This window comes from Physeter macrocephalus, chromosome 15, assembly GCF_002837175.3.
Source record: "Physeter macrocephalus isolate SW-GA chromosome 15, ASM283717v5, whole genome shotgun sequence".
NCBI classification, from domain to species: Eukaryota; Metazoa; Chordata; class Mammalia; order Artiodactyla; family Physeteridae; genus Physeter; species Physeter macrocephalus.
Genome location: NC_041228.1, coordinates 56,699,543 through 56,712,017, shown reverse-complemented (window position 1 = coordinate 56,712,017; position 12,475 = coordinate 56,699,543). Strand labels below are relative to the sequence as shown.

Below are 12,475 nucleotides of genomic sequence, written 5' to 3'. Positions count from 1 at the left end.
CGGGTTCGTGCCCCGGCCCGGGAAGATCCCACATGCCGCGGAGCGGCTGGGCCCGTGAGCCATGGCCGCTGAGCCTGCGCGTCCGGAGCCTGTGCTCCGCAACGGGAGAGGCCACAGCGGTGAGAGGCCTGCGTACCGCAAAAAAACCCAAAAAACAAAAAACCAAAGCTTTGGAGTTCAGTGTCTGCATTTGATGTGGATGGATATGTAGGTTCTTCCAGAAGCAGAATCCCCACCTCCCACTCCCATCCCCCATCCCTTCGGGGACCAGGATGCATATTAGCACAGTAGAGGGAGTGAACGCTTCAGAGTTTACTACCACTGTAGGTGATCTAGAATATGCTCATATGACTTGTTTTAAGTGCTCTCAGGACAATGAAAAAAAAACTTTGTTTGCTTTAAAAATTATTGTAGAACTTGTAGAATCCCCAGAGTACCTCTTTATTCAGTCAGAGAACTGGAAATGTTTAGGTGACATGACAGTGACACTGTTTCCATCAGCCGGGGATAATGTGGAAGGTTCTAAGTTTTGCAGAATTGCCATACGTCAATTTTGTGTGGGGTGATATGAGATCATAAAATGCTCTTCATTCAACAAATATTTATTAAAGACTTACTTTGCCCCAGGCACTGTTCTAGATTGTGGGGATACGGTGCTGAACAAGATAAAGTCTCTGCCCTCATGGAGTGTACATTCTAGTGGGGAGATAGACAATAAATACAAAACAAGTGAGGGCATTTTCGTGATAAGTGCCTGAAGAAAATAAAATAGGCTACCAGGCCAAGCGTGATGGAAGGAGAGGACATATTTGTTCAGGGTGGGGAGGGAAGGCTTCTTGGGGAGGTTACCTTTGATCTACAGGGCACTCCGGGGAAAGGGGGCGGGCAAGGGCCAAGGCCTCCCAGGTGCAGAGTGCCAGTGGGGCCGGAAGACAATGCGTAGGAGGCAGGAGGAAGGCGGGAGGACAGGAGGTGGTGGGTTCAGGTCATGCCTTGGAGCTGTGATGAGGAATTTGAAGGTGATTCTAAGTGCAAGGGAAGCCAGTGGAGCGTTTTAAGAAAGTGAGACATCTGATCAATGCTTTACAAAGATCGTTCCGGCTCCTTGGAGAATGGGTTAGCAAGAGCCTGGACAGGAGCCCCGAGCACCGCTTAAGAGCCTTTTGCACTGTTTCAGGAGAAAAACGTACTGGTGATTTAGATGAGAGTGTGGCAGTGGTGGGGAGAAGGGGCTGGATTCGTGTCCTGTAGAGGCAGAGTCCAGGACTTGCTGATAGATGGGATATAGGACAGAAAATAAGAGGACAAATCTTTCGATGAATCAAGGATGAAGCAAGAGGAGTCAAGGATGCATCCTAGGTCCTGGCCTGAGAGGCTGGAGGGATGGGGGTGCCACTTAACTGAAATCAGAAAACTGGTGGCCTCATAGGTTTAGGGGAGGAGTGAGGAACAGGTTTGGACCTGCTGCAGGAAGAACCCTTCTCTACCTTCTTTATTTCTGCTAACGGCTTTCTTAAGTCTGGAGTTGAGGGCACACGTGTTTCGTGTCTAGTCCTGTCTGATGGCAGCCCCTCCCGTTCCACAACAGACCTGGGTTTCTACAGGCTGCAGCATAGTGGAAGCCAGGACCCTGTTCACACACCAGCGTGCGGCTTAGTTCTGTGGGAGGATCAATATCCTCCGGCTCTTGATCGGGAGCTTTCCTGGAGATTTTTTAATAGCCAGACAATCATGTTTTGGCATCTGATGTTAGCTGGGGCTGAGGGTAGGGGGAGACTGGATATAGGGAGCCAACATTTATTCAGTGCTTGCAAATGTGAAAGGCCACTAGGTTATTTATACTCTCTTTTAATCTTCACCAAAAAGCCTGCAAAATAAGCACTATCTGCATTTTGTAGGTAAGACAGTTTAGGCTTGGAGCAGGGAACTGGCCTACATGCATCCCAGAGTTAAAAGTAGTATCAGTAATTACCAAGAGCTTGTTAAACTAAGTACCTTGCCCTGTGTTATCTAATTTCATCCTCATAATGAGCCCAGGATAAGCATCGCTATCACTTCCACTTTATAGATGAGGAAATGGAGAAGCTAAGGAAGTTTCTGAGGCCACGCAGAAAGTAAATGGCAGACCCGGGATTTGAATATGGGCTGTTTGACACCAGCCGACCTTGGAACTTGGTTCTGAATGGTGTCAAAGCCCTGCTTTTTCTCTCTTCCATCCTGCCTCATAACTGATGGCAGTACTGTGTGCCCTGGAATAAAGCCCTGGAAAACATGATTTGGCTCTCTCTCCTAGTGGCCTCCACATTCCAGAGTTATTTGTTTTACATCTTAACCATTTGTAAGTTCTATTTGGGGATGTGTTTTATAAAGCATATAATACACTTAGAGAGAGTACTGTATGGTATTATTTCTACATAAATAAAACGGGCTATATGCCTGTAATTTGTCTCCTGATTAGGTGTGACCTCAGAAGAGTTTAAAGAATTCTAAATTATAGTCTGCAAAAATCGTGGCTAATTTTTCCCATATGTTGAGTATATTTGTGTTATTATGAGTCAACCCCAGATAGGGAGAATCCACTTTCTCTGCCCCCGGTTTTACAGTAATGAGACATGTCACAGATAACAACGCTAGGAAGTACAACATAATGTCAGCCAGTGCCAGGCATTGTGTTCAACACTACAACGATACAAGGTGGTTGTCGTAGAGCTGAGTCGAGGGCATTGCTTGAAAGAGGTCCTGTGACCGGCTAGAGGTCACGGCTTGTAAATGCCAGTCAGGACTTGCCTCACATCAGGGCAGTAATACAGATGCTGTGTCCTTCTGTAAATATGTTGGAGAAATTTCTTTTCTTTGTGATTTTCTATCTCCCAAATGGGAAAAAAAAATGAAAAAAGCCCCTTGTCTTGGTCTTAATCTCTTCTAACATAATATTCTGAACCCTCCATCAAAGGGTTAATAAAAAACAAACCAGCTAAAAAGCTAACAATTAAGCACTACTATTTCAGGTCTGGAGACTGTCTTTCTGGCCTGAAGCCTCTTGGAATGGCCCTTGGATAGCAGTTGATTAGCTCCTATTTGCTTGCATGGGGACTATTATGGACTGGATTTTGTGTCCGCTCCACCCCCACCCCTTCACATGTTGAAGCCCTAATTCTCAGTGTGGTTGTATTTGGAGATGGGGTCTCTAAGGAAGTAATGAAAGACAAATGAGGTCCAAAGGGTGGGACCCTGATCCAATAGGATTAGTGTCCTTAGAAGAAGAGACACCAAACGGCTCTCTCTCTATCTCCCTACCCCTCCAAAAGAAAAGGCCATGTGAGGACATATCAAAAAGTTGGCCCCTGACAAGGCAGCAGGAGAGCCCTCACCAGGAACTGAATCAGCTAGCACACTGATCTGAGACTTCTGGCCTCTAGAATTGTGAGAAAATAAATGTGGGATGTTTAAGCCACCCAGTCTATCACGGCAGACTAACACAGGGGCCAAGAGCTCTCAGCTTTCTGCCATGAAAAGACAGGGAAAGACATGGAGATAATTAGGGGTCATTGGGGAAAAACAGGTCAAAGAAAGCAGTAATTAACCATGGTCGTCTCCCAACCCCTATGTACACAGCCTTGGGCTAGAAAAGACTGAAACGGTTACATTGGTGAATATGCAGATCAACCTTCTGGACTATACACCTCCGGGAAGAGGTCTTACCCAGGGAACTTATTAAAGCTCCAAATTCAGGAAGTCCAGTGTAGGCAAATGAATAAATAAAATTCTTCAAACCTTGGGATTTCGCAGAAGGAGATTATTTCTACTCTCTAGGAAGCATACAAAAGCATCCCCTCTTCAATAGCAGGTCTCAAAGACATGGGAGAAAAGGAAACCTTAAATGGGGTTGACAACCTCAGAGTACTTGCTTTGGAGTACAACAAGAAATGTGTTCTTTAATGAGGATTTAATAAAATGGCAACTGCTCTGTTCTTCAGTTTGGATAAAGTTGAAGCCACTACAAATACTAGGATCTTATCATTTAAAACTTTTAGAGCTTCTGTCTGAAAATCCTATTACACGAATTTAGGAGGTGGGGATCCACATGTTCTCAGGGTCAGCCTGGCTCCCTGTCTTCTACAGGCGGGACTAGCACCCCTGGATAATTCAGGGATGGTTGCTGGCACCCAGCCAGTGGACATGTGACAGTCCTATGCCTGGGTGGTGTGGAGTCGTGAGATCCAGCCCCCTGTAGAAGGGGACGGACAGCAAACAGCCAGTTTTTTTTCCTTTTAAAAAAAGCATTGATAGAGAGTAGGGCAACATGAAGAACATTTTTAGTAGTAAGCCTCCTTGTCTTCTTTCTAGAATAAAACAAAAGCCTTCGAAAATGGCAGCTCCCTCCATCCCCTTACCTTTATTTTTAGATAGCAATGGCAAGCTTGACTGCTGAAACAGTCTAAAACCTGATAGATTGGGAATTCTCTGGCAAAAGGATAAATCAGAAGCTCACATAGGATTTTAGTGGGATACCTAGTTAACTCAGTGACTCTATGTACTTTCTGTCAAAGCTCTAGTCCAGAACGTCCCTGGTAACCAACTGATAGCAAAATGAGGGACTCTGTCCACAGTGTCCACAGAGAGAAGAGTTTTAAAATTTCACTGTTGAAAAACCAACAAGAGGAGGTATCCTGGCTGGTATCCTACCGTGTAAGACATTTCATTTAGGAACTTTGGAGGACATGGAACTAGTGAAATGTCAGAAAGAGAAAAACAAATATCGTATATTAACGCATGTATGTGGAATCTAGAAAAATGGTACAGATGAACCGGTTTGCAAGGCAGAAATAGAGACACAGATGTAGAGAACAAATGTATGGACACCAAGGGGGGAAAGCGAGGTGGTGCTGGGGTGGTGGGATGAACTGGGAGATTGGGATTGACATGTATACACTAATATGTATAAAATAGATAACTAATCAGAACCTGCCGTATAGCACAGGGAACTCCACTTCACTGTACAGTAGAAACTAACACAACATTGTAAAACAACTATACCCCAATTAAAAAAAAAAATAACCACACAGCATGATGTCACACTATACTTCAGAAGGAGATGATTTAATTAATAGAACAAAGGGGAAAGTATTCCATTTGGGCTGGTCATAGAGGTAATTTGAAAGGAAGTCTGAACTGGGCCGTTCTGTCTACACACTATACTTGTTTTTACACCAGATGAGCTTTAGGGGGGTGCTCTTGAAAATTCTGCTCAAATCAAAGAAGGGAAGGAACGGAATTCAGAATAGCAGGTCTCTGTCATTCTGTGATTGTAGCTGCCTCGCTGGCTTAGAAGGGTTGTCTCAAATGTCATGTCGAGAGCCACTCTGGGTCTTTTTATGTCTATCCAAAAAAAAAAAAAAAAAAGTCGCCAAAAGGGCTGATTGTTTACCTCTGACACCCACCTTACGGGATCATTGTTCCTGCCAGAAACAAAACTAATACCTACGTGTCTAAGCCATTCTTTTTAAATGTTTACTAACAGGGCATTCATTGTATTCTTGCTTTTTGAGAACAGCCAGCAGTTCCACTCTTCGTGAAGGAGGCACCTTTCATAATTATTCCTGATCCATGATCCTGTTTAAAAATCCTATTCTAGGAGTATTTTCTGGAAGCCACAAATTCTCGAATTGCTGCCAGCAGGATGCTTTTTATTGTTGACTATTCCTCTAGAGAATTTAATAAATATTCATTGACAGAGCAAAGCGTAATTGACTGAGCCACTTTCATTTTTATCAGCTCCACAGGAGGCCTTGGTATTTGCTGGAAACCTCTGGGAGTTGCCAGTGGTTGCAATAAGAAGCTTTTGTGAGGTCCTTAGGGAGAGGGGTGGAGAGGAGAAAATAAGGTTAATGTCTATTATCATAAGCCACTTTCCTGAACCTTATCAGGAGTTATAAACCCCCTTGAACATCAGCGGTATGGGGGTCTATGGATATTCTGTGATAAGCTATAAAAGACCCAATATCTTTTTAAATGAATAGTTAAGAATCAAGCAAATTCATGCTGAGTTTTCGGACAGTAATCATTTACTATGTCAAATCAATTCTTATATACTACTTAAACCCAAAGGCATATTTCAGCACTCATTTATTTGCAAATTACGCCTCAGCATGGACTATTCAGGCTTTGGAAGAAAAAAGGTGATTTCAATTTCTACTATTTGAACTTGCAAAATGACATACCCACAAACAATAAGTTCAAAGTCAAATCTCATAAAGTTACTCATAATGATAAATGCCATTTACATATAAGGTCTCTTTCTTTTATGTTCAGGGTCTGAGTTCAGCTATTAATTTTATAAAGCCTTTTGGAAACATACAAATATGCCACCCACACAAAAAATCTTGATATATTTCCAACAAGTTGTTTATCAACAGATGAAACTGTCTTTTAGTTTCTAAAATTCCAGTCAAAACACCTTTATACAAAGAAGTTGGGCCTGTCTGGACCACGAGACACCTCGCTGAGTTTACAAATATCATTAAAAAAAAAAAAAAGAATTCTTCTGGCGTTCCAATTTTTGTCTTTTTCTTGCATGTTTCTACAATTTGTTCTAAATATACGTTTGGCTTTGACCAGATTTCTGGCTTTTTGCTTTTCTACTTACTGGAATGCCTGTGAAGGTAACTGGAGGAGACTGCCAAGAAATGCTGAAGCTGCTGCCATTGGGGGTGAACTTGGCCGATCCTGGAATGTTCACAGGGGGCGTGGCCTATCAAATAGAAAACAGAGAAAGTTGTTATGAAACAACATTTCTACTCAGAGTCTTGGGCTGTCATTTCCAAAGTACGGCCTCAGAAATAATCTCAGCTATATTAATGGCTAAGTTATAATAGGAGGAAATTAAACACAGAGAGAGTAGCTAAACTGTTTATATAATCTAAGCAATAAGGTATAAAAGGAGAAAGTTTTTGACTACCGATTTCTGAAAAGAAATTTGCTTATACATACGTATACATATTTTAGGACATCTGTGATATACAATTCCTCACTATCAAGTTGGGAAGTCACTTTTTTATGCAGTGATGGTAGGTTGTAAATTACAACACTTGGGGAGGGTAATTTGGCAATACATATAAAAATTCTTAGTGTTCTGTATGTTAGCTATTCCACTCCTAGAATTTATTCTCAGGAAATGGATATAAGGACGTTCATTGCAGAACTATGTATTATATTTAACAAAACTGGAAACACATGTCCAATAATAGGGAAAAGGGTAGATATATCATGATATAGCCACGGAGCCATTAAAAATTATGTTATTGAAGATACTCATTGGTGTGGGAAAATGTTCATGAGATTTTAAGTGGAAGAAACAAAGCATAGTGAAAACAGTACTACAATAGAGTCCATTAAAAAAAAATGAGTATACATACACACATAGAATACTTTTGAAGGACATACCAAAAATATGAACCAAGGGGCTTTCTTGTTGTTGGGACTAAGGATGGATTTTCTTTCTTTGCTTATGTTTCTAATATTTTTATGCTGAGCATTTATAATATCTGTAAACAGAAAAATCCCAATATTGTGAATATATGGTTTGGGAAGGAACTTCTAGATCCCTTAGTGTGTGTTCCAACTCTCATTATATAGATAAGCAAAGTAATTTAATTAAGTTGGTTCAAGCCCACGACTTCGGACCTAAATGCAACACTGACAAACAAGAACAAAGGAATGAATAATTCTTTTGACCGCCGTTAAGAAGAGTCAGGAATGAAAGTTATTGCATCAACTAATTTAATAATTAGCTCTATTCCATTGCTCTTGAGTTGAAGTCTACTAAATAAATGGCTGAATTCTTCCTCTACAGCTTTAGTGTTTCTACTTTTATACATACAGTTGCTAGTGACAGTGGTTTTGTAACTGGCACCACTGGAAAATATTCTGGCAATACATAGCTGTTCATATTATATCCTAAGATTCAATAATTACTCTTCTGGAACTTCAAAGAAAAAATAAAGCTACTGGCACAGAGGTATCCTCTGTAGATTTACTAATGACAATTAAAAAGCTGGATAGACTAAAAAGTAGATCCCTAACAAAAGAATGATTAAAACAATTTAATGTTTTGATTTAATTGAATTTGGTTATGTATTCAGTTCTATGCAAAGTGTTTATAAAACAAGGGTGGGAGGACACAATTACAAATAGGTACAGGAGATTTTTCTTCTAAAAAGTTACAGAAGGTGGTTGATAATTGTGGGAAAATTTTTTTTTAAATTTGAGTGTATTGAAACTTTACTAAATCGACACTTAAAAGAGTTAATAATTGCTGGGGGAAAAGGAGCTTTAGCCGTGTCCTGTATTTGCAGGCTTTGTCTCTAAGGTCTTATGAGACTTTGGAGTGAAGCAGAATCTCCTAGAGGGTCTTTTAAACACAGACTGCTCAGCCCACCCTTCCTTCTGGTCCCACAGGTCTGGGGCAAACCCAAGAAATGTTACATTTCTAACAAGTTTCCAGGTGCTGCTGACACTGTTGATTTGGGGAACACTGACAATCACCGCTCCAGTCTGAGAGAGTTAGTTACCAATTCAGAAGGGAGTGCACTAAGTCCCAGACTGGAGTGCAGGACGAGGGTGGCATTGTGTCAGCACTTTTCAATGCTCATCTTTTCACTTATTTTATTTTTTATTTAACAGGTACTTAGATCATGTGCCAGGCACCCTTCTGAGAGTTTTACAGTATTAAGGATTTTAATTCTCATAACAGTGTCTCAGGGATCGGATCTTCAATCAGTACTGCAAAGTCCAAGGACCTACAGGGTTTCATCTGTGCGAGATTCTGGCTTTAAAAGGAGAAAAAGAAAAAGTGAACTCTGCTACTGGGCTCTCTTGGATGCTGTTTTTCCACTGAATTATCCTTCACTCAGAGGTCAGAATGCTACTGCTTTTGGTCAGGAGTAAAGTGATTACTCTCACGGTCCCTTGCCAGTCACCTGGTAAGCATGGTCGGTGTGCACGAGGTAGAGGGTGGTGGGAGCAGAGCGGCTCAAGGGTGTCATCAATTTTGTCTCAGTTTTGGCACAAGGAGTTTCTGTTCTGCTGGAATCTGGGGTGGGGAAAGTAGGAGGCGAAGCCAGGGACTGGGAGGGCGAAACCGGGGCCAGGCTGCTCAGTCCGTCTGCCACCGAGTCTGTGTTGAGCTTGATCTCAGTGTAGTAAAAGTCTTCTTCTCCATCACTGTAGTCAGACTCCCCAACACGCCTAATGCAAAAGAGAGCAAAACAATCCTACTCACCCAAGCCATTTTCTTGCCTTGAAATCTGGCACATCACATGCTGTTCCTTCTGTCTGGAATGCTTTTCCTCCGTTCTGTCTGCCCGGCAAACTCTTACCCTATCCTGCAACACTCACTTCCAGGGAAGCCTTCCTTGACTTCTTAAAGCAATTTATTCAATTAATCAACCAATCAATCAATTATTCAACAACAATTTATTGAGAGTCTACTATGTCCTGGCTCTTTTTTTACAGTCCCACTATTACAGTGAACAAAACATAAATTGACTCTGCCCTGAGGGAACATACAGTCTAGGGGGAGAGGCAGACAAGAAACCCATAATGGAACACATCAAAAAGAATAAAATACGTAGGAATAAACCTACCTAAGGAGGTAAAAGACCTGTACTCAGAAAACTGTACGACACTGATGAAAGAAATTGAAGACAGCACAAACAGATGGAAAAATATACCGTGTTCTTGGATTGGAAGAATTAATATTGTTAAAATGACCATTAAGGAAACAATCCCATTCACCATTGCAACAAGAAGAATAAAATACCTAGGAATAAACCTACCTAAGGAGGTAAAAGACCTGTACTCAGAAAACTGTACGACACTGATGAAAGAAATTGAAGACAGCACAAACAGATGGAAAAATATACCGTGTTCTTGGATTGGAAGAATTAATATTGTTAAAATGACCACACTCCCCAAGGCAATCTACAGACTCAATGTAATCCCTATCAAAATACCAATGGCATTTTTCACTGAACTAGAACAGATAATTTTAAAATTTGTATGAAAACACAAAAGACTCCAAATAGCTAGAACAATCTTCAGAAAGAACAGAGCTGGAAGAATCATGCTCCCTGACTTCAGTATAAAGCTATAGTAATCAAAATAGTATGGCACTGGCACAAAAACAGACACAGAGATCAATGGAAAAGAATAGAGAGCCCAGAAATAGACTCACGCACTTGTGGTCAATTAACCTGCGACAAAGGAGGCAAGAATATACAATGGAGAAAAGGCAGTCTCTTCCATAAGTGGTTCTGGGAAAACTGGACAGCAACATGTAAAAGAATGAAATAAGAACACTGCCTGGGCTTCCCTGGTGGCGCAGTGGTTGAGAATCTGCCTGCCAATGCAGGGGACACGGGTTCGAGTCCTGGTCTGGGAAGATCCCAGCAACTAAGCCCATGAGCCACAACTACTGAGCCTGCGCGTCTGGAGACTGTGCTCCGCCAACAAGAGAGGCCGCGATAGTGAGAGGCCCGCGCACCGCCAGGAAGAGTGGCCCCCGCTTGCCGCAACTAGAGAAAGCCCTCGCACAGAAACGAAGACCCAGCACAGCCAAAAATAAATTAAATAAATAAATTAAAAATTAAAAAAAAAAAAGAACACTCCCTAACACCATACACAAAAATAAACTTAAAATGGATTAAAGACCTAAATGTGAGACACGACACCATAAAACTGCTAGAGGAAAACATAGGCAGAACACTCTTTGACATAAATTGTAGCAATATTTTTTTGGATCTGTCTCCAAGCAAAGGAAATATAAGTAAAAAATAAAGAAACGGGACCTAATTAAACTTGAAAACTTTTGCATAGCAAAGGAAACCATCGACAAAACAGAAAGACAACCTATTGAATGGGAGAAAATATTTGCAAGTGATATGACCGATAAGAGGTTACTATCCAAAATATATAAATAGCTCATTAACTCAACATAAAAAAAAAAAAAACTCTATTAAAAAGTGGGCAGAAGATCTGAAGAGACTTTTTCCAAAGGGGACATGAAGATGGCCAACAGGCACATGAAGAGATGCTCAACATCACTAATCATCAGGGAAATGCAAATCAAAACCACAATGAGATATCACCTTAAACCTGTCAGAATGACTATCACCAAAAGGAACAAAAATAACAAGTGTTGGCGAGAATATGGAGAAAAGGGAACACTTGTACACTGTTGGTGGGACTGTAAATTGGTGTAGTCACTGTGGAAAATAGTATGGAAGTTTCTCAAAAAACTAAAAATAGAACTACCATATGACCCAGCAATTCCACTCCTGGGTATATACCTAAAAAACAAAACAAAACAGTAATTCAAAAAGATACATGCACCCCAATGTTCATATCAGCATTATGTACAATTGCCAAGATATGGAAGCAACCTAAGTGTCCATCAACAGATGAAGGATATAGAAGATGTGAGATACACCCCCCCACCCCCCCACCCCACCCCCACACAATGGAATACTACTCAGGCATTAAAAAAGAATGAAGTTTTGCCATTTGTAACAACATGAATGGACTTGGAGGGTATTATGCTAAGTGAAATAAGTCAGATTGAGAAAGACAAATACTGTATGATGTTACTTATATACGGAATCTAAAAAATACAACAAACTAGTGAATATAACGAAAAAGAAGCAGACTCACAGATATAGAGAACAAACCAGTAGTTATCAGTGGGGAGAGGGGAAGGAGGAGGGGCAGTATATGGGTAGAGGATTAAGAGGTACAAACTATTATGTATAAAATAAGCTACCAGGATATATTACTGTACAATACAGGGAATATAGCCAATATTTTGTAACAACTATAAATGGAGTCTAACCTTAAAAAATTGTAAATTACCAGAATGTACACCTGTAACTTATATAATATTGTACATCGACTACAACTCATAAAAAAAGTAAACCCATAAGGAAATAGACATTTAATACATCAGGTAGTGATAAATCCCAGAAAGAAAAATTAAGCAGCATTAAGAGTGTCCTTAATCAGCGTAAATGACGGGGGCATCATTTCAAATAGTGTGTTCAGAGGAAGACTCTCTGAGGAGGTAATATTTGAGCAGACGTCTATATGAGGTGAGGGAGAAACCCATGTGGGAACCATGTGGGAAGAATGCACAGAGTCCTGGGGTGGGCCGTCTTGGCACTTTCCAAGAAGGGCAGAGAGGCAGGTGGCTGATGCTCGGGGCACCAGGCAGAGAGTAATGAGAGAAGAGTGGCAAGGAAGGCAGAGGCAAGATGGCACAGGGCTTTGTAGCCCTGGGGAAAGACTTGGGATTTTGTCCTGAATGTGATGGAAGCCTCTGGGGATTTTGAGGACTCTAAGTTACTTTTTTTTTTTTTTTTTTTGCAGTACGCGGGCCTCCCTCTGCTGCGGCCTCTCCCGTTGCGGAGCACAGGCTCCGGAC

At 41.3% G+C, this 12,475-nt stretch overlaps 1 protein-coding gene across 14 annotated transcripts in view; it reads right to left on the bottom strand.

Annotated features, from left to right (window-relative positions):
• ZNF704 (zinc finger protein 704) overlaps positions 1–12,475 on the bottom strand; it is a 229,345-nt gene that overhangs the window by 17,905 nt on the left and 198,965 nt on the right. For all 14 annotated transcript variants that reach the window (XR_008619496.1, XR_008619495.1, XR_008619497.1 and 11 more), the window contains 2 exons: positions 8,979–9,246; positions 6,647–6,751 (listed from right to left, as the gene is read on the bottom strand). Coding sequence is in view for 2 of the 14 variants with exons in the window: in XM_024127086.3 (XP_023982854.1) it covers positions 6,647–6,751; positions 8,979–9,246 (373 nt within the window). In the remaining 12 variants the exon portion in view is untranslated. The remainder of the gene's footprint in view (positions 1–6,646; positions 6,752–8,978; positions 9,247–12,475) is intronic.